Here is a 21,304-nt window from a genome sequence, read left to right on the forward strand (position 1 = left end):
CTTCCGGAGCAAAGGAACAGCAGGGCTGAAGGGAGAAAGAGCGCGAGCGGGGGCGCGGAGGAGGGGCGGGGGGAGAGCGCCGGTCTCCCTCGGTGTGGGGCTCCTCGCCCTGCCCAGCGGGAGAGGGAAGGGGGAAGAAGAGAGGAGGTTGGCGGCGGCAGCAGCAGCAACCGCCACCCACAGACCGCCTAGGCCTCGCCTTCGAGGGCGCCACCTTTCGCCGTTGCTATGCAACGCCTGCTTTGGGGATGGGGGGGGGTGGAAGGCGTTTTGCAAGCTCCTGGAAATCACAGCACCAGGAAAGGGAGGAGCGCTTTTTTCAGGGCGGGGGGGGTCACTGTGAGCGCGACGGTTATCCCCTGATTTGCATGTCAACGAAATCGCCTCCTGAATAAATACGCTCGGGCTGCATTCCTATGCAATTCTCCCTTTGCTGAGGGAATTCAGTCAAGAGTCCTGCGCGGCTCCTTAAAAGAGCCTAGCTAGCGAGTTTTGTTATATCGTGGTTTTGAGTCCACGTAATTTTATGGCATAATAAATGCGTTGGTCTTCTTACGTTCCACACGGCTCTCAGTTGGTTTTGCTGTAAGATTTACTACCACCATTGATTTCTTCTCTTTTTTTCTTCTTTTGAGCTGCCATGCATAGGGTTGCACTGTTAGGGTCACAATTGATAAAACAGTTTACATACAAGTGTACTGGTTTCTGTGGTTGATCTTTGCAGAATCTCTTCTCTCCAAGGGCATGGGAGTCAGTGCTTAGGAAGAAATGGGAGGCTGCATTTTTACCTTAGATTTTACTACAACAAGAATAATAAACAAAAACCACTGGAAACTCAAGAGATAATTTCAGCCACAGCAATAGACGTTATTTTGCGTCTGATGAAATTGGTTCTAGGCAGAAAAAAACCCCACCAATAAGACTGCAATTCTTAAACTTCCAAGGGACAAAATTCCCTCCAACAGTGGGGCTTGCTTCCAATATATGATTGTGCAGAAACATCTGTTAACCTTTGAGATGCTGCAATATACTCTTAACGCCAGATAAATGCTGGTGTGAGGTATTCTGATCATATTTCCTCCCTGATGATTTAACACAGATTATCAATATGTTTACCCTAGTCTTACCTTTCACACCCTAGTGGTGTCCAAACTTTTTTCAAAGAGGGCCAGATTTGATGAAGTGAAGAGGCTACCAAAGGGCCAACCAAAGTTGCTGAGCTTCTTTTAGAATTGAAGTTGTTGAGGGTTTTTTTAGGATTTTACCCCAGGAAATAAACTGCCGCAGGGGCCGGATTAAACCGACCAGTGGGCCGGATATGGCCCCTGAAACAGACTTTGGACATACCTGCCCTAAATGGTATGGGGCTAATAACCTTAAAGGCTTCCTGCTGCCATACCTAGAGATAAATTTTGACATGTAGGAGCTCATCATCATTGTTCCCATAGCTACACACTCCAAAGATAATGTAAAGATAACTACGTTGGTTCATGAACAAATGCGTACATACGGTGTGTATGATATTGTATGTGTGTATGTTCATCATACCACAGAGCATGGATAATACCCATTTTATCAATAAATACCCATTGGCTAGTACCCATTTTATTAGAATCAACTGGCAGTCATATAGTAGTGAATTGCCAATGACTGGTAGAGCAGTAAGCAGGCTGGACTTTGGCTAGGAAGTCCTGGATTCCCATCTCTGATGAGCCATCAAGTTTGCTAGGTGACCTTGGGTCAGTCACTGCCTGAGCCTAGCCCAAGGGATCATGTGCCAAGCCGGAGCAATCCCCCAGCCCCCCAAGTACAGTATACAACATTGGTAAATACCATGTCAGCAGATGGTTATCGCTGCTGCTGTGACATTGCTCTCCTATGTTCCTGCTTTACTGCTTCCATATGAACCTGTTCAGGCACTATGTCAAGCAACGGAGGCCCTGCTGATTCCACCTACTCCTCTGAATAAATAGTAGTGTCTATGCTCACCCCAAAGAGGCTCCCTGCTCACTTTCCATGACTTTCAAATAATAATTTGGGGCTTAATTTTTATCCGTTGTGGTTGATCTGTTACTCTGTGTTTTATATTTGATGCTTATTGATGGACTGATTTAAAGTCACGTATGGTAAATCACCTGGAGATTCATTGATAGAAAGGCAGGATATAACTATTTTAAATAAAACAAAATGACATAATTTTGAAAATAGTCATACTGGCACAATGTGCACAGTAAGCAAAACTAATCACAGTTAATACTGAATTTCACCAAAATGGATTATTAACTTATTATTCAAACTAATACTGAATTTCATCTGAATTACTATCCAAATACTGAATTTCATCTGAATTACTATCCAAATACTGAATTTCATCTGAATTTCTATCCAAATTTATTTCCAGTTTTACCACTTGTGATGGCCTGGGACTCGGGCTCGGGCTCAGAACCAGAGGAATCTCAGTCCACACCAGATTCTTTGCCTCAGGCAGTGTCTGAACCAAGTCTGGGGCCTGATTCTGAAGAGCCTCAGTCTGCACAGATTCCCCTGCAACAAGCACCAGCTGGGCCGAGTCAGGGGCCTGAGCCTGCCCTGGCTCCAGATTCAGGGATTACCTCGTTGCCTTCAGCTGGGCAATCACTTACAGCTGCTCCACTACCTGTTGGGTCAGGAGAGGCTGAGGTGACCTCTGGGTCTAGTAACCCACCAACATCTCCTGAGCTGCAGAGACTAAGGTCTGAGAGAAGGAGAGACCTGAGTACTCACAGGAGGAGTGCTCGCCTTCAGGCGAGACAGAGAGGTGAGTCACTGGGGGAACAGGACCGGCCCTTACCCCAACAAAGATAAAAGCCTGTCAGATCCCACCCCAGGTTGCGGGAACAACATTGCTGTTTGCCAGAACCTGCCTGGGAGCCTGTGTCTGACCTTGCCTGGTTTCCTGCTTCGTGTCCTGCCTTGGCCCTGTTGGACTGACTCCTCGTGGAACCTTTGGATTCAGGACCGGACCTGGACCCCGTGGCTCGGGCTACCCCCAGGCCCAGCACACCACTATTAACTGCCCCAGTTATATTTATAAGATGTGTAAGTTGATCCTTTGTGTGTTGATTCCGAAGTATGCCCTACTGAATTTAATGGGGCCTAGTCCCAAGCGAGTGCACATAGGACTCCTACAGCTGTTACTTTATGCACACATTCATGGAAGAAAGTCTCCTGAATTCAGTGGGACTTGCCATTTTGTAAACATGCATTGGATATGGCTGCTGGTTTGTGCCTGTAATTATTATTTTGTATTATGTTATCTGTCCTATGCCTTCAAAGATTCCAGCAAAGCAATATTGGTGATGAAGAAATGTCCCACAATCTGGTTATGGAATTCTCTGGCACTCTCTGAATTTTGTCATATTTCTAGATCTCTGGTGCTTATATAACCTGAATCTTCTGAGAAAAGTCAAACCAATTGGCATGTGAAAGCTAATTTGTGCTATTAGACGCTTTTGTTCATTAAATGTTGTCTTGGTAGCTATATGCTTTCAACTGCCACATTGTTTTTCCCTACTCTATTTCATAAAGTGTATGAATAAAAACTACTGGGAAATAGCATTAGTAATATGATCAGATTTGAGTTACAAGCTCTGACTGAATCTGAACTTAGAATACAGTTTATCTTTGTAGATCATGGCATAGGCATAAGATTGAGATAACTATAATATGACACTATATCCTCTATGATACCATCAAACAAGCCTCTATCCACCTGCTGAAAGGCATTCAGGAATATCCTGAGTTTACACACATCTGACTTAAGGATCAACACATGCAAATTTAGTTGTCAAGTGCAGGATAGTCAAACTCCTCAATGAAGGTGATTTGAAGGCAGGTCACAGACAGAGATGCCTAGGTTCAAATAATTGCTCCCTATCAAAGTTTTTCACCCTTTTGTTAAGCAGACAGGATGGCCAGTTTTAACCATTTGTCACTATTCTGAAAGGACTTATGGAAATTGTTGTTGTTGTTGTTTAGTCAATTAGTCGTGTCCGACTCTTTGTGACCCCATGGACCAGAGCATCTTCCACTGTCTCCCAGAGTTTCATCAAATTCATGTTGGTCGCTTCTATAACACTGTCCAACCACTTATTTCACAACCCTCTTCCCTTTCCACTGTTATGCCTTGGCAAAAAGGTATTTAAAAGCCTAGATTCAAAGGCTAGTTGGCTCTTATAGCTCCAACAAGGCAGCCCTTTCTCAATGCTCCCCAGGACTCAGCATACTTAGGCTTTGCTCTAAGGGCAGGTATACTCACCCCTCCTACTAGTGTGGGTTTATTATGGCAAAAGTGCCATGCCCATGCTTCTGAAGGCCTTTAGAATAGTTAGGGAATCTTTTACTCTTTAATTAAGGTGTGTATGTATCGTAATTTGCTACCTGCTTAGACTGTAACTTTGCTGTCTAAAGCAGCATTTTATGTCACGCCTATTTTCTATAATAAACCAAGCTTTCTTTATTTCTTTTGTGGGTGAGCTTCTTGTGGGCATAAGGGTAAGGGTTAGCACACATCCATAACAAGCACACGTCCTAACTCCAGCAAAATATCCTAAAACCTCTCAGCAGTGTGTATACAAACATCCATGAGCGCTGGCTGTGCAAGTGTGAGTCCAGGAACGCATGCGTAACAAAGCAACATATCAGATAAATGTTGCTCAGAGTGTTTATATTAGCACAATTTTTGTTATGCCAAAATTATTAAAATTAAATAGACATGTGAATTTATTATTTACCAAAATTACATATTTAGGAAACAATTAACTTCAGAATTTGTTGATAGGAATGTATCTAGTCTACCCGCAAGATTCTTAATATTTTTTAGTACAACTGGGACCATTATTTTATTTCATTGCACAGTGTTGGATAACCAGGAATTAGCTGTTGTTAACAAATAAAAATCTGTATATCGTTTATTTCTATCTTGCTTAAGAGTTAATTTTCTAGTAGTTTTGTTAAAAATAAATAAAGCCACAACCAAATATCCTGCAAGAGGGTAGCCTTCTTAGGTCTTTTGTTCTGCATCCTGATTGTAGCCATGTTCTGGTCCGTACTTTTAAGTATGCTTTGCATTGCAGCCTTAAATTGCTCACATATCATTGTCTGTATGGTTGGGGCCTGCATCTGCTTCTCTTTCTCCCAAGGCATCTCAATCTTGACCTGTCATGCCCCTATTATTCCACTCCTTGCACTCTTAAAAGAAAGAACAGCTATTGTGTGGTGCTTTTGTGATGGAGATTAGACTGCATAGACTACATATTTTCACCTGTGACCTATATTGTTTTAGAAAGTAGCCAGCCCTGTAGTCTAAAGAGCAGTCAAGCAGCATAACTTGTTTTTACACTGTGGAATATATCTGCTAAATAAATTGTTCCTTATTCTTTCCCATGTTCTCCTTTAGTTTGCAGGAGTGCCTCATTCCTCACCAGATGATTTCCCACAATCCCTTGTGGCGTGTATCTGAGAGATGCACTCCTGCGCATGAAAAACAGGGCTGCATTTAAAGTAGTATAAGCACCCTCCGCATCTTTTCTGGACCCCACACATTACACTTTTCTCTGACGGCAAAAATACACTCAAATAACTGACTGTGAAAGCAGGCAACCTTCCAAATCTGGCATGAAATTTACCATTTTTCTCCTATTACAAGCATTGTGGCTGGCGAAACCCAGCCAGATGGGCGGGGTATGAATAAAATTATTATTATTATTATTATTATTATTATTATTATTATTATTATTATTTTCTTTAGAATACTTTCAGGCAGGTGGGAAGAGAGCCATTCCTTTTATGCCATATGATAAAAAGGTACCACATTCAGAGCTCTGATAAATGCTAAAGAATCTCAATTCAGGCAGCAGGGAAAGTCAACTCTGCAATTAAATACTCATAGATGATTATTACTCTGCTGCTGTCCCGTCCCTGCCCCCGTCCCCGGCAAAGTACTACACTATCACTTACTGAGCATAATGGTTAATTGGTTCCTTGGGAAGAATTTCCACATACAGTATTTTAAAACAATGTTCCTCTCATCTGAAAGTTGCTAACTAGCCAGCAATGTGATCTTAAGTATGGTTACAGTGGTACCTTGGGTTACATATGCTTCAGGTTACATACGCTTCAGGTTACAGACTCCGCTAACCCAGAAATATTACCTCAGGTTAAGAACTTTGCTTCAGGATGAGAACAGAAATCGTGCTCCGGCAGCACGGTGGCAGCAGGAGGCCCCATTAGCTAAAGTGGTGCTTCAGGTTAAGAACAGTTTCAGGTTAAGAACAGACCTCCAGAACGAATTAAGTACTTAACCCGAGGTACCACTGTACTTCTAAATTCCACGGGATTAAATGTAGTTAAAAAGGTAAAGGTACCCCTGCCCGTACGGGCCAGTCTTGACAGACTCTGGGGTTGTGCGCCCATCTCACTTAAGAGGCCAGGGGCCAGCGCTGTCCGGAGACACTTCCGGGTCACGTGGCCAGCGTGACATCGCTGCTCTGGCCAGAGCCAGAGCCAGAGCCGCACACGGAAACGCCGTTTACCTTCCCGCTGGTAAGCGGTCCCTATTTATCTACTTGCACCCGGAGGTGCTTTCGAACTGCTAGGTTGGCAGGCGCTGGGACCGAGCAGCGGGAGCGCACCCCACCGCAGGGATTCGAACCACTGACCTTTCGATCGGCAAGCCCTAGGCGCTGAGGCTTTAACCCACAGCGCCACCTGCGTCCCATGTAAATGTAGTTACTCCATATTAAATTTGTTTATGATTGCCATCTAGGAATCCTGTGGAACCAAACCAACAGAGACTATTCTATATAATAGATATATGCTGAAGCAGTAATATTTCCTATCATGAGAGAGAATGCTGTACTTTTATCTCTGCATGTACCATTCAGATGACATGGTGTATACAATGGTGCATGATGTCTCTTTGGCCAATATATATTTCTCCGCAACTATTTTTACACTTACAAAGGATGATAAGAGCTTATATTACAATGTATTACCAAACAGAAAATACAACTGGGAGATATCTATCAATGAATCTATAATAACCTCCTTACAGAGTTAAGATCTACAAACGTTTTCTCCTCTGTGAAATCTGGTAGTGAAGTTCTGTCAGCAGATCAAAGCTCTCACCTCCTTGTGTGCAGCCCCCAGATTTTCCTTCACAGTGCTTTATCATATTCTTTTAGGTTTGCTTTTAAGGTCCTTATTAAACTGCTGCTGGGAAGCATCCATTTTCTGCTGAACTTACTATTGAGATACTTGGTTTTCAAAATCACATGATTGGCTTCATCTTGGCTCACTCACCAGCTCACAGTTTCTCTCCAGGGAAACAAAAATCCTACACTTTTCTCCAGTGTTGAGCATTCCCTACTTCCCTGTGAAAAGTCTGGTAGCAATGCTACATTTGTTTCCTTTACAGAATAGTGCACTTGACTAGAGACTTATAAACTGATTATTGTTTTATTTAGCTATAAACATACAAATATTGGAAGCAACCGGAGTCCTAAAACCAAGCAGCAAAACTGTAGGTCCTGAATTGCTGGAAAATAACAACAAAGATTTTTAAAAAGAACACTTAGTTGGTCTCTAAGGTGCTACTGGAAGGAATTTTTAAAAAAAATTATTTTGTTTCAACCATCACCCTGATAATTCTGCATAAAATTCCTGGACACCAGACCCCGCAGTTCTCCCTCCACCCAAGGCTATTCCCAATCTAGGCATAAATTCACATCTCAGAACTCTCAACTATCTCTGCCTCTGTGTTAAAATTGAAATTAAGATCCTATTAAAATAATTTATTCACGCAAGTATTAACATTTTTTCTTCTTTTTGTTTTGGTAATGCTAAATTAGCTAATTTCCTGGCAAACCTCCATGTGATTTAAATGAAGAATTTTTTATTTTTTTTAAGTTTGACCCTTACTTCTCCATCTTTAAAGAATGAATGGAGACATTTGCATCTCTTATTTTCCCTTGTAGGAAAATGAAATGAACAGTGCATTGAATCCTCTCTTTTTTATATATATAAATTTTATTGTTGCAACACAAACACACACAACACTAAAATAATAAATTTAAAAAGAAAATGCAAATACGAATATAGATACAAATACTAAACAAATAATAAACATATAACCATATTTCACTTCTTGTTTTCTTCTAATTGACTTCCTTCGCCCTTGGCACAGGTCTACTTTAATATTTAATAAACAGTTTCCTTCTCATTTCATTTTTTCCTACTTTTCTTTCTATTTTAGACTTTTATACCTTAATTTGTTTTGCAAAAGTTAATCAAAACAAGTCCAGGTATTAATTTGAGGGCACTGCTTTTAAAGATAATCTCTCTATTTTCCCCATTCCTTTTGAATTTTTTGTTTAGACTGATCCCTAATTGCAACTGTCATTCTAGCCAACTCAAGGTAATCAAATAATTTTTCTTGCCATTCTTTTTTTTGTTGACTCGTTTTTCCAATTTTTGGCAACTAGGATTCTAACTGCCAATGTTGTATACAGGAATCTTTTTGTGTTTTCCCTAGCGATTTGATTCTATCTCCAGGGTCAGTTTCAGAGAATAGCATTCATTGCTTTTTGGTCCCCTGGCAGTTGTGCCACAGGGTACCATCTTGTCCCCAGTGCTGTTTAACATCTATATAAAGCTGTTGGGAGCATTCATTAGGAGATTTGGGGTGAGGTGCCATTAGTACGCTGATGAAACTGTTATAATAATTTTAAGGTCTTATATATATAATAAATGTTCATAAATGTACCAAGCAAAAACATACATAAATATATAAACCACATGTCTGAAGCAGCACAGGAAGACAGTCCTGAAACCATTTTAACTCCCAAACTGACCAAATGTTTCTCTGCAGGGAAGGAGGAAATGAAAAAACCTTCCCATTGTCTCAGGAATTAAGTAATTACCATCTCAAAGGAATGGCCAGACTACCAGAAAAGGCAATCAGTTAAGGCATTATCAGATAACCTGGCAGACAGGAAAAACAACATTCAAATTTCTGTTGTAGACCACCTTTTCTGTGATGTAGGTATGATGTTTGTGGAGGGTGGTCTTGGGCTACACCTTCTGTGATGTAAGTATGATGTTTCTGGGGGGTGGTCTAGAGTTTGAGGGTGGGCAATTTGAAAATTCTACATAAGGGCTGGCACACCTTTTTCCTGGGTCATCCTCCTCTCTGCTGCATGTGGGGGAACACCCTGTTGCAACAGTTAATAAAGATCAGGCTTACTAGCTGCTTTGCTTCTCAATATTCTCTGGTTGGTCTCTTGTTATTTTCTCCTGATAGAGAACCTACAAAAGCACTCTATATGGGCTCCTGCGTACCCCATAAGGGAAAAGGAGCATTATTATTATTTTTTACTTACATCAAAACCCAGTTCTGTTTCTCCATAACATCCAAATGAGAAAGATGCCTTGTAAGCCCTGGACTGGTGCCTAGACTCAGTGGTGAGTTGGATGAAGGCCAACAAACTGAGTTTGAATCCTGGCAAGAGACACTGTGGGTGGGTGGTTCCTGTGTCCAGATAATTGGTCAGTTATCTGCTTTGGATGGGTGTGGCCAAAAGTGGATGTCACTATCCCACAATCTCAGGCATGAAGGCAGGACACAAGCACTCAAGGCAGGCACACAGTGGCACACAGCATCTCCTCAGCTGACTTATGCTGATCAGCTGAAAGGTGATTATTGTTCCCTTTCCACTCATTCAATGCTCAGTCTGATGATTGGGGAGAAGGCAACCCCCCCATTAGGGCAATGGGTTTCACCCACCCCAACACAATACCTATTTTAAATATAATTTTTGGCACTTTTGCCAAATTTGGAGGCAAATTTGCCCCAGAACTGATAGTTGACCCTGTGTCATAAACCTCAGGATTAAATCGTATTGTGCATTCAATAATATTTAAACTCTGCCAACTTTTTTTTAACAGCCAAACTCTGGAATGCCCAGTTTTGTTGCTTGAGCTCTTTATTTTCTTTTATCAGCGTTAAACAGAGGCCAAAATTCAGTATATCATCACTTTAAGAAATTTTTAAGGTACTAAAGCATCTGAATTGTAGAAGCCATTTTATTATGGGCCTTGAGAGAACTTTTGCCCCTTTACCAAAGGTTCCCATTAAAAACAGAACAGCAGTGATTTTGTACACAGCTGCCACCTACTGCACAACGTTGGAACAGTTGATCAAAACTAATGAAGGCGTTTGATGCATAAACACAAGTTATTAGAGTAGAACAGTGCAGTTAAAAACTGATTCAATAGTGTTGGGTGGGGCATAGCCATCAGCTTTGAGCCCAGCTGATGGCAAATATCACAAAGCTGCACTTTGTATGAATGAATTTCTTCTCATTTCTCAACTTCTAATTTGGCATCATCCTGATTGTCTCAAAACTCCTACTTCACTAAATAAATAGGTTCTCATACAACTGATTTTCTTAAGTACTGTTCTCCCACTTGAAAGTTTGCCTTTTGACACAAAGCCATTTATCTTTTCCAATTAGAAAATAGTAGGTATAACCCCCCCAAAAAAACCCCCACCTTCCTTAAGAAAACCCAGTAAATACAGTGACACTAAATTAAATAAAATAAAAAAATTCCTTCCAGTAGCACCTTAAGGTAAAGGTACCCCTGCCCGTACGGGCCAGTCTTGACAAACTCTGGGGTTGTGCGCCCATCTCACTTAAGAGGCCAGGGGCCAGCGCTGTCCGGAGACACTTCCGGGTCACGTGGCCAGTGTGACATCGCTGCTCTGGCGAGCCAGAGCCGCACACGGAAACGCCGTTTACCTTCCCGCTGGTAAGCGGTCCCTATTTATCTACTTGCACCCGGAGGTGCTTTCGAACTGCTAGGTTGGCAGGCGCTGGGACCGAGCAGCGGGAGCGCACCCCGCCGCAGGGATTCGAACCGCCGACCTTTCGATCGGCAAGTCCTAGGCGCTGAGGCTTTAACCCACAGCGCCACCAACTAAGTTAGTACTTGCTATGAGCTTTCGTGTGCATGCACACGAAAGCTCATACCAAGTACTAACTTAGTTGGTCTTTAAGGTGCTGTAACTAAATTAAATAGTATTAAAGAGAGATGGTATGAACAGATATTCAGTGCTAGAAACCTCAGATACGTACCAATATATTTAAGGATGTATTGTACCATACTTCCACCCCCCTTTTTTGTTAAGGAACCCAAGGAGGTATACATTTGCTATACCTCCAGGTACTAACCAGACTCAGAACCTGCATAGCGTCAGCATGGGGGTGGCCAGCCTCGATTATAGTACAGAGCATTTTTAAAAAAAGTTTCCCCTTGGGTAAAATGGACTAATGAACCGGGGACAATGGCTGACTCCACAGTATTTGGCTTAAGTTAGCTGGAGCTTTCGGCATCAACTTTTCCTGGCCCACCTACTCTCTCAGGTAATACACTCTATTATTATGAATCTCTTAGGTGGCCACAGAGTTTGTGGGCATAGGTTTTACGGGAAAGAGCTTAAAGTAATCTTGTCAACTTTCATTCATGGTAGACTACAGCATCAGGGAAGTTAACATGCTATGGACACTACAACCCAACTCGATTCTCTTATTCCTCATTTTAGACACTTTATGTTATGCTGTGGTCTGAATTGGGAAAGAATGCAAAGCAGAGAGGGAAGTTTGACTTAAAATACTGCAAACCCAAGCACAAACTCTTGTTTTGATGGATCATTACAAGGTTCACCTAGTCCAGCAATCTTTGCAAGAATCTCAGCTGTCAGCAGACACTATAGCCATGTCCAGGAAGACACTTGAACACTTTAAAATGTGGGGATGGAACAGGCGCATGCAGGCAAGTCTTAGCCGCAGTGCCCATTAGCCCTGAGAATCCCATGTTTGAGCACAGGTCTGCAGGCTTTTTTTTGTGCCTCTTTCAACACAGAGGGGTCTACTTGCGTTCATACAAATGTGAATTAAAAAACCCCCACATTGAAACATTTCATGTTCAGGCAACCCTCAGAACACAGCTCAAGTGCTCTATGCAAAATATGCCTTTGGTCCACCTATGCCTGGAGACACCAAACTTTTTGAGCCTGTGGACACATTTGAAAATGAGAGAATTCCTTTTGGGCACCCCAGATATACCACAACCTATTATACTGGATAAAATATGCCTCTTTCAATCCTCGTTTCAGCAGGGGGAAGGGACCTTGTTGGTGCCAGGGATGGCCTCTGCAGGCAGATGTGTGTCCACTGCTGTTACACTGATAAACCTTAACCTATGCACTAATCTATCTCTAGTGCCTACCCATGCATAGGGATGCTTTTGGGTTTTTATTTACACAGCACAGAAATTAGGAATTTGCTAATTTCCATTAAAGTTAGTGGAAGATATTTAGTAATATATATCAAAAAGATTAAATGAAATTATGTTCAAATTGCATATTGTCAGGTGGCATGATAAATCTTACAGATAATTTATGATAAAATAACTATCTGTCCATATCCTATTATATTTTCAAGTACCAAACAAAAAGTATACAAGATGCTTCCCATACAGTACTTTTATTGAGGAAACTCAAAGCAACAAACATTTTTATTGCCTCCAATACCCCATCAATAATAATCTGATTTATAGTTTGGTCAATATAAAACCCACCAGTAATTGTTCTTTGTCCAATAGTAGTTTTATCAGATAATTCTGACTAGTCTGGAAGCAGAGGCAGACTTTATACATCAACAAAGCTAAGATTTTCCTCTTATATTCAGGTCAATGGAGTGTATCAAGCAATCAAATGTTATTCTCATTAAACAGCAATATTGTGAAAGGTTTTCATATAATGCTCAGTAAACTGCAATATGAACACACTTGAATGGGGTATAGTGTACCACAAAAGTAACTTGATAAATAAAACTTAATTTTTATACCACCCTATTTAAAGAAAGATGGAAAGACAATTGTAATTTAAACTATGAAAATAACATTTTATTATTAAACATTCAAGTAGTGAAATATAACACACCAAATTTTCCCCTTCCTCCCCCACACCCAAAAAACCCCTGGAACTTATTTTGCCCTTACAAAATCTTAGAAGATACATTATTGGTTGCATGATAACAAAAGTTTCACTTTTAGTCCTTTAATATGTAGCTATTTGTTATATGTCTTTAGACTGATCATCATCCTCAAGTTTTCTGATTTCATTTTTCAAGCAGTTGATCGTTTCACGGCTTGCTTTTAATCTTTCTTTAAGTTCAGCAATCTCAAAACTGGTTTTCTTCTTGGCAGCTTCCAGCTTCTCCCTGGTTTTTACTTCTACATTGGCAACTGAGAGCAAGAAAGACATATGCAGCATTTTGCTAAGTTAGGAGAATTCCAAAGCACAGCTGAATAATTAGAAAACATAAAACTCTGTTTGATCCATTGTATATTGTTTAGAATATGATAAATTAAAACAGGGTAGATGGGCATTCAAGTGTGAACTTCTTTGCATGTGTTTGACCAGCTTGATTTCCAAGACAAAATTTGCTCCAGAGAGTAGGACCTGAATCAATGAGACTTCCTGACAGTATTATAAATTTATTAAAAATATTTCTAATTGTGTTGCATTTATATATAGCAAAGGGAAGTCTATAGCAATTAGGTATATTTTAATCTAGTCAACTATGTAATAGACTTACGGTATGTTACAAAACAAATATGGATTTTGAATTTGATGTTTGTAATTCTTTTTCGGTTTTGGAATAAAGTTTTTTAAAAACAGAGAGACTTCCTGACAGTATGAACTGTTTGCCAATAGAGTGGACTGCCTTTGAAAATAGGGCAGTCTCCTTCATTAGAGGTTTTTAAGCAATGGCTGGGTGGCCTATCAGTGATGCTGCAGAGTGGCATTCTTGTATAGCAAGGGGTTGGACTAGATTACTTTTGAGGTCCTTTCCAACACTCTGAATTCCTACAAAACTATTCATCAGGTCAGCTGTTGTACATAATTCATATTTAAAGAATCTAGAATTTGTATACTGTTAACAGGACTCTTTTTGTGGGTAGAAAAAACCATGTGCTTTTTAAGTGCTGTAATTCTGCTTTGAGGGCTTACTTTATTGCATTTCAAAATTCCTAGTATACAGAGCTAAGCCATTCACATTTACTGCTCCATATCTGGACTGATAGCAACAGTAAGAATCAGATTTCTTTTTCTAAGGGAACTGGTCACTATATACTATCCATCATAATAAACATTTCTTTCAAAATATACTTCATGTAAAAGATATAGCAGACAGTTCACAAAAACACAATTTTAAGTAAAGTTCATAGAAAATTCACACCTATTAGCACTTACACTCTGTTTCATGCTTATAAGCACCAAGAGTTAACTGACGAGATGTAGTCAACAGCTGTTGCATCATAGCAGTAGGATCCTGAAATATCTAATGAAAAAATATTAATAAATTTAATACATCAGCTACAATGGATAATTTCCCCACAATACTTTTATTTTCTTACCATCTCATCATAAAATTCAGAAACTACAGTTTTCTTCCCCAGGATTGCATTAGTGTCAGACTGAAACAGCTTCAGCAAGTGATAGAGAGTCACCTGTGCAAGACAAAAATAATAAGAATAACCTGTACAACTGTTATTGAGTATTTTAACTGTCTACATTCCAGGGTCATAGTGGCCAGCACAAAAGAAGCATTCATTCAGAGTAAGAATTTACCATATTGATTAAGATCTAATTAATTCAACTCATTTTTTAAAAACCCAACAGTACTTTGAAAGTATTTTCCCCACATTTAATGCTGTCTACATCAGTCCTCAAAATATTTGCTGCACTTACTCTGGCCACTGGATAGATAAAACAACAGTATTTAGAAAACTAGGGTTCTTTAAAGTAAGGGTACCCCTGCCCGTCAGGGCCAGTCGTGACCGACTCTAGGGTTGCGCGCTCATCTCGCTCAAGAGGCCGGGAGTCGGCGCTGTCCGAAGACACTTCTGGGTCACGTGGCCAGCGTGACGAAGCTGCACCTGGCGAGCCAGCACCAGCGCCGCACACGGAAACGCCACTTACCGTATTTTTCGTCCCATAGGATGCACCGGCCCATAGGACGCACCTAGTTTTTTTGGGGGGGGAAATAAAGGGAAATTTTTTTCCCCTTTATTTCCCCCCAAAAAAAACCAGGTCGGGGAAACCAAACCAGGTCGGGGAACAGCGGGATGGCGGTGCTGCACCTCCCCGCTGTCCCCCGAGCTTGTGGGGCTGCCCGATGTCTGCCCGAAGTGCGGGGCGCTCTGCTTCAGCGCGCCCCACGCTCCGTGCAGCAGGCTGCTATCCGCAGCCTAGGGAGCCCTGCGGGAACTCCCGCAGGCTCCCCAGGCTTGCTGATAGCTTCCTGAAGCCTGGAGAGCGAGAGGGGTCGGTGCGCACCGACCCCTCTCGCTCTCCAAGCTTCAGCGAAAGCCTGCATTCGCCCCATAGGACACACGCCCCATAGGACGCACACAGATTTCCCTTTCATTTTTGGAGGGGAAAGTGTCCGTCCTATACGGCGAAAAATACGGTACCTTCCTGCTAGAAAGCGGCCCCTATTTATCTACTTGCACTTAGGAGTGCTTTCGAACTGCTAGGTGGGCAGGAGCTGGGACCGAACGATGGGAGCTCACCCCGCCGCGGGGATTCGAACCGCCGACCTTTTGATCAGCAAGTCCTAGGCTCTGTGGTTTAACCAATTAAGTGTATAATTAAGTATACAGATACTGCTTAGCACACAAATTAGGGATGCCACTAATTTTTACACACTGGGCTCTTTTCCCTTTAACAGTGGCTTAAAATACAGAATTTCCATAGGTCTCATTTCTCTCATCATAGGTCAAACTGCATACACTATAAGCAACTTTTAAAAAACAAAGGAATCTTTCCCAATGGACTGCTAATCCCTAGTCAAACTGAAACAGAATTTGGCTTCTTCAGAATAACCAGGTATTAAAAATAGATCTTTGCTATTCATGCTAATATGAATACTCACAGGTCTTTCATTAGGATCAATAAAAAATATCTTGATGATGATTTCAAATTCACCCCAGCCTGTTTCAGTGATTTCGTAAGGTGGCTTAGTTACAACTAAGAGAGAGAGAAAAAGTAACCTAAGCCATTTCTTCTTTGAAAACTATTTCATATGTTGTATCAACTAAATTTTTTAAGTCATACCTCTTAATGGATTACCATAGCTTTCATGTAACTTAAACTGGATTTTCTTTACATATGCAGACATATCCTGGAACAAATACAGTCAACCATTACTTACACATTCAATAATATACTTTACAGTGTTTCATTGTGCTCTTCTAGCCCGCTACCACTTATCACAGAAATACTTATGAGCATTAGCAGTATATAAGCTGCTGATTCTTGTAACATTTGTGTGACCTCTAATCTGATTTTCCCCAAGATGCTTTCTGAAGCATGCCATGAGTCTATTTACTTTAAAGTTAAGCACATTCCACATAAATTCAGACAGCAGTCAAATACCCTATTTCTTTAAACTGTAATCTTTCCAAAGGTATTCCTTATATTTATTCCTATGTAGTCACCTTTTTTTAAATTCTACTGTAGAGTTCCTTATATTGAAAGCTGCATACATAGTTATCCTAGTTTGATATCTAAAACATGAGCAGTGTTCAAGAGATCAGGATTGGACAGAAAACAATTAGAATTCGCACAGGTGTACGCATATGTTATATACAGTTATCCAAGAACGATTCTGTTTACCTCATTTCTGTAAGGCTTAACATAAACTGTCCACTGATGTGTGTGTCCATCTTCTTCTCGTTTCTTCCCAAAATAGCGTGCAACATTTCCATAAACAATAGGTTTCACAATAGTAACACCCTTCAAGTGAGAAAAAGAGGCATGACAATGTTTTTCAGAAATCTGCTTAACATAAAAGCTTTCTAGATAAACTAATCTTTCCTGCATTATCTACCAAAATATATACTCCGAGAGTGACAGTAATAATGTCACTGGTTTTTGTTCCAACAAATCCAATGTGCCTAAGTTTAAATATAAAGTATCTATTTCTTTCTTTTAAATTTCTAACTAGAGTAACTTTCAAAACTTGCGTCATAGATACAATTTCCAAAATTCACTATAATGTTGAGGAACCAATTGGGTGATGGGGCAAAAATTACCCCCCCCCCTAAAATATACACCATGTTTTTGCTAAACAGATCTGGCTTTGGCTCCCTTCAACACCTGGATGGAAGTCTGACTGGGAACATGAACACACACACGAAAACTGCCTTGAGCATCATGATGAAAGAAAAGATAGACGTAAGCCAACAAACAATCGTGTTATGGATGAAGACTCAAAACACAATGTGTGTGGTCCAATTCTACACACACTTAGCCAATTAACTGATTTACAGCCTTCTGAATGACTAAATAACTGCACCCAATTAATGAGACACACACACACAAAAGAAAGATGAATAAATTAACGTCTAGTTATTTAGGCAGCTATGTTGGGGCAGGATAATTTTTGATTGCTCAGAGATTCCACAGAAGAGGGGCAACTGGACCATGTGAATATAGGGAAGGAGGTTTCTAACATATTTACAGCAATTCCTGCATTGCAGAGGGTTCAACTAGATGACCCTCGGGGGTACCTTCCAAATCTACAATTCTAAGACTCCCTGAAGATGAATATGTGAGGCAGCGGAAGGAACTAGCCAGGAAGCCCTGGCCTGTGAGGGACCAACAACTGTTTGCTTCCGTAATCCATTCTAGGTCAGGAACTGCAATGGCACCTATTGGAACATTAAGAGAACTAAGCATTAACAGAACTAAGAACTTAAGATACACACTTTTGTAACCATCGCATCAGTGTCTATTTTAGTATATATTAAGAATATGCTGTAAGCCGCCTCAAGAACGTTGGATAGTAGGCAGAGTACCAATATTCAAAAATTTTAAAAGCCCCTTACAAACAATGCAGTATGTGCATGAGGTGCCTAAAAATGCAACTATTTCTTCAAATAAATTTGTTTTTAACTCGTGTGCAGATTTATATCAGTTTGATCAATTGGTCCTAGTTGATGAAACCTGCATAAAATATAGTTGATGAAACCTGCATAAATATTAAGATTCTAGGTCTCTGGAAGGGAGGGAAAGAAAGAAACGTTTGAACGGTTTTGAGGACTCCTTAGCTGCAGTGTCTAAAAGCCACTCTCTCTCATATATATATATATATATATATACATATGTGAGTTTCAAATTAGACTTTTACAAAGATATATCAAACATAAATAATAAAAAACAAGATTTCAAGGAATCTCCTGGACTTCCATCCTCCCCTTTGTGGTCCTATCATTAATCCTTTCCTCCCGCATCTTTTATGGTAATCCAAGTCCTTTACCTCTTCCAGAATCTAACCTTAAACTACAAGTGATATTCCAATCCTACTAACGATTGTTTGCAATGGTCTTTAAGGTACGTTATAAATGTTCCCCTTAGAAGCCACTATTTAATGGGGGACATACACACAGACCAAGGCACAGAAATCCAGAATCCATCTCCAAAAGCAGCCACTTCTAATGTTATTTGAACGATGCTAGTGGAGCGTAACAGGCAAGTGGGACGGATGGGAATACGCAACAAGAAGAGGCAAGTCCAGAAGCACAGAAAAGCGGCGCTGCCTTGAACCAGTTCTCCTCTGCAGCCTCCTCTTGTCTATTGTGACGGACACGAAGAGAATCTCTGTAACACCTGGAATCTTTTTAACTGGCGGCACCGAATCGAACCCAACAAAGGTCTGTATAGTTAAAGCTATGGTTTTCCCAGTAGTGATGTATGGAAGTGAGAGCTGGACCATAAAGAAGGCTGATCGCCAAAGAATTGATGCTTTTGAATTATGGTGTTGGAGGAGACTCTGGAGAGTCCCATGGACTGCAAAAAGATCAAACCTCTCCATTCTGAAGGAAATCAGCCCTGAGTGCTCACTGGAAGGACAGATCCTGAAGCTGAGGCTCCAATACTTTGGCCACCTCATGAGAAGAGAAGACTCCCTGGAAAAGACCCTGATGTTGGGAAAGATGGAGGGCACAAGGAGAAGGGGACGACAGAGGACGAGATGGTTGGACAGTGTTGTAGAAGCTACAAACATGAGTCTGACCAAACTGTGGGAGGCAGTGGAAGACAGGAGTGCCTGGCGTGCTCTGGTCCATGGGGTCACGAAGAGTCGGACACGACTAAACGACTAAACAACAACCGAATCGAACTCGGGATCTTCTGAACGCAAAGCGAGCGCTCCGCCCACGAACGACTCTCAGCTCCGCACTCCGACGCACCCACAGGGCTTCGGAACCTCCCTGTCACTCAAAAGTAACCGTTAGGGAGGCGCAACGGTTTCGAATCCGAGCGCGCCGAGCTGGCCCCGCCTGAGCCTCCTCCCCGCTCCCGGCTCCTACCTTCACTCTGCCCCCGGAGTCAGGCCCGAACTCAGCCATTCTCTTGAACATATTGCACCGGGGGGAGGGCGGGTAAGGCTTCCTCACGCCGCTGTCGAGCAGCGAGGCCGAGCTACTAGGACCTGGCCTCCGCCACCCGCCAGTTCGCCTCTGGCGGCGGAGAGAAGAACGCAGGGAGCAACGGCTCGGGGCGCCCTCGAGCCGCTCTCAGAGGCGCCCATTCACCTCCCCTCGGCGGCCGCTCAGCTCAGCGCTCAACAACAACTTCCGGGTGAGGAGAGGAGCTGCGGGAGGGGCCGTGTGGCGGCGGCGGCGGCGGCGCCTCACGGCCTGGGCCTCGTGACCCGGAGGTGAAAGGCCGGGGAGGTGGGCGGGGCTAAATCGCTGCTTTCTGAAACAGCAGCAAAAGTTTCTGGGTTTTTCTGGGTGTGTAGAACAAAAATGCAAATTTAAAAATGTTTATGAATTGCTAAGCCTTTTGTTTATTGGGGCGGCTTGCTTCAAAGCGCACTTCACCCCAATGGATGTGCAAAACTGTTTTCTGACTCCCACAAAACAATGCGGCGACTCTTTTTTGGGGGGGCTGCCTTTTTTTAAAAAAAAAACACCCAAAATTTGCGACGAGCTTGGTCTGCCCGCATCGCTGTGCTGGGGAGCCAGAGATGTCCTGTCCTCAGCATGCTCATTCAGCAATAAAGCTCTATATAACGGTGCTGGCGCCGAGTTAATTGCGTATCAGACGCGGGGTGGGTGGGGAGAAGAGGTTCAAGTGCTAATAATTCATCAGTTTTGAGTGATGTTGGGCCTCGATGACTCTCAGCCTAATTTCCTTCAGAAGCACGTGATAAAATAGGAAGAACAGGAGAACCATTTATATTGTCCTGAACGTCCTGGAGGAAGGATGTACAGTACAGTAATAGAAACACAACTAGCGTCTTAGTCACGTCGAGGCATCCTGCAGCTTTCCTGTGGCTGCAGGATGTAGCGCTATGCCAAGTAAAATCGATTTCCTAAATCATGAGATTGCCTACTAGTTCAAGGTTATCGTCCCTTCCATGGTTTGTTTACCTTATTAATACCGTGCCCTTTCCTCAAGAGGCATGCTCAACTGATACTTGGCTGAATTGGTAGCTAAACAGCTTGACTTACTACTAAATTAAATTACTGGATTAAAGACTTTCTGATAGATCGGACACGAACAGTGAGGATTGGACATGTAACATCCAATTCCTTAAAAATCAGCACTGGCACACCACAGGGATATGTGCTAAGTCCCTACCTGTATTCATTGTATACATACGATTGTGTATCATCTGACCCGTCTACTGCAATTATTAAGTTTGCAGACGACACCACCATAATGGGTTTAATAACAGGTGGAGACGAATCAGCGTGTAGAGGGGAGGTCCAAAAAATATCTACATGGTGCCTAGGGAACAACTTGCACCTTAATATCAGCAAGACAAAGGAGATGGTGTTGGACTTTCAGAGGTAGAGAGGAGAACTAGCCCCGCTGTACATCGGGAAGGGCTGTGTGGAGAGAGTCTCTTCTTTAAAATTCCTAGTTTATCTCAGTGAAGACCTTACTTGGAAAATCAGGTGGTTAAGAAAGTCCAACAGAGACTCCATCTCCTCAGAGTCTTACGGAAGAAAAATATCAATCAACATCTGATGACCTCCTTCTACCGGTCAACAATAGAAAGTGTCCTTTCATACTGCATCACGGTGTGGTATGCTGGTGTGACATCATCTGATAGGAAGTGCCTACAGAGGGTGGTGAATACAGCACAAGATATTATGGGCTGTCCCTTGAATCCACTGG

The 21,304-nt window shown here is 41.9% G+C and overlaps 1 protein-coding gene across 1 annotated transcript; it reads right to left on the reverse strand.

Moving 5' to 3' along the window:
- Window positions 1-12,568: 12,568 nt before the first annotated feature.
- On the reverse strand, window positions 12,569-19,740 carry YEATS4 (YEATS domain containing 4). The gene is made up of 7 exons (XM_079993422.1): window positions 19,483-19,740; window positions 16,787-16,906; window positions 16,226-16,292; window positions 16,044-16,138; window positions 14,524-14,616; window positions 14,360-14,447; window positions 12,569-13,347 (listed from the first exon to the last, which is right to left on the reverse strand). The coding sequence occupies exons 1-7, from the start codon at window positions 19,531-19,533 to the stop codon at window positions 13,178-13,180; spliced, it is 684 nt and encodes a 227-aa protein (XP_079849548.1). The 5' UTR covers window positions 19,534-19,740; the 3' UTR covers window positions 12,569-13,177.
- Between the last annotated feature and the right edge of the window lie 1,564 nt (window positions 19,741-21,304).

Source organism: Podarcis cretensis (assembly GCF_951804945.1).
Source record: "Podarcis cretensis genome assembly, chromosome: 10".
NCBI classification, from domain to species: domain Eukaryota; kingdom Metazoa; phylum Chordata; class Lepidosauria; order Squamata; family Lacertidae; genus Podarcis; species Podarcis cretensis.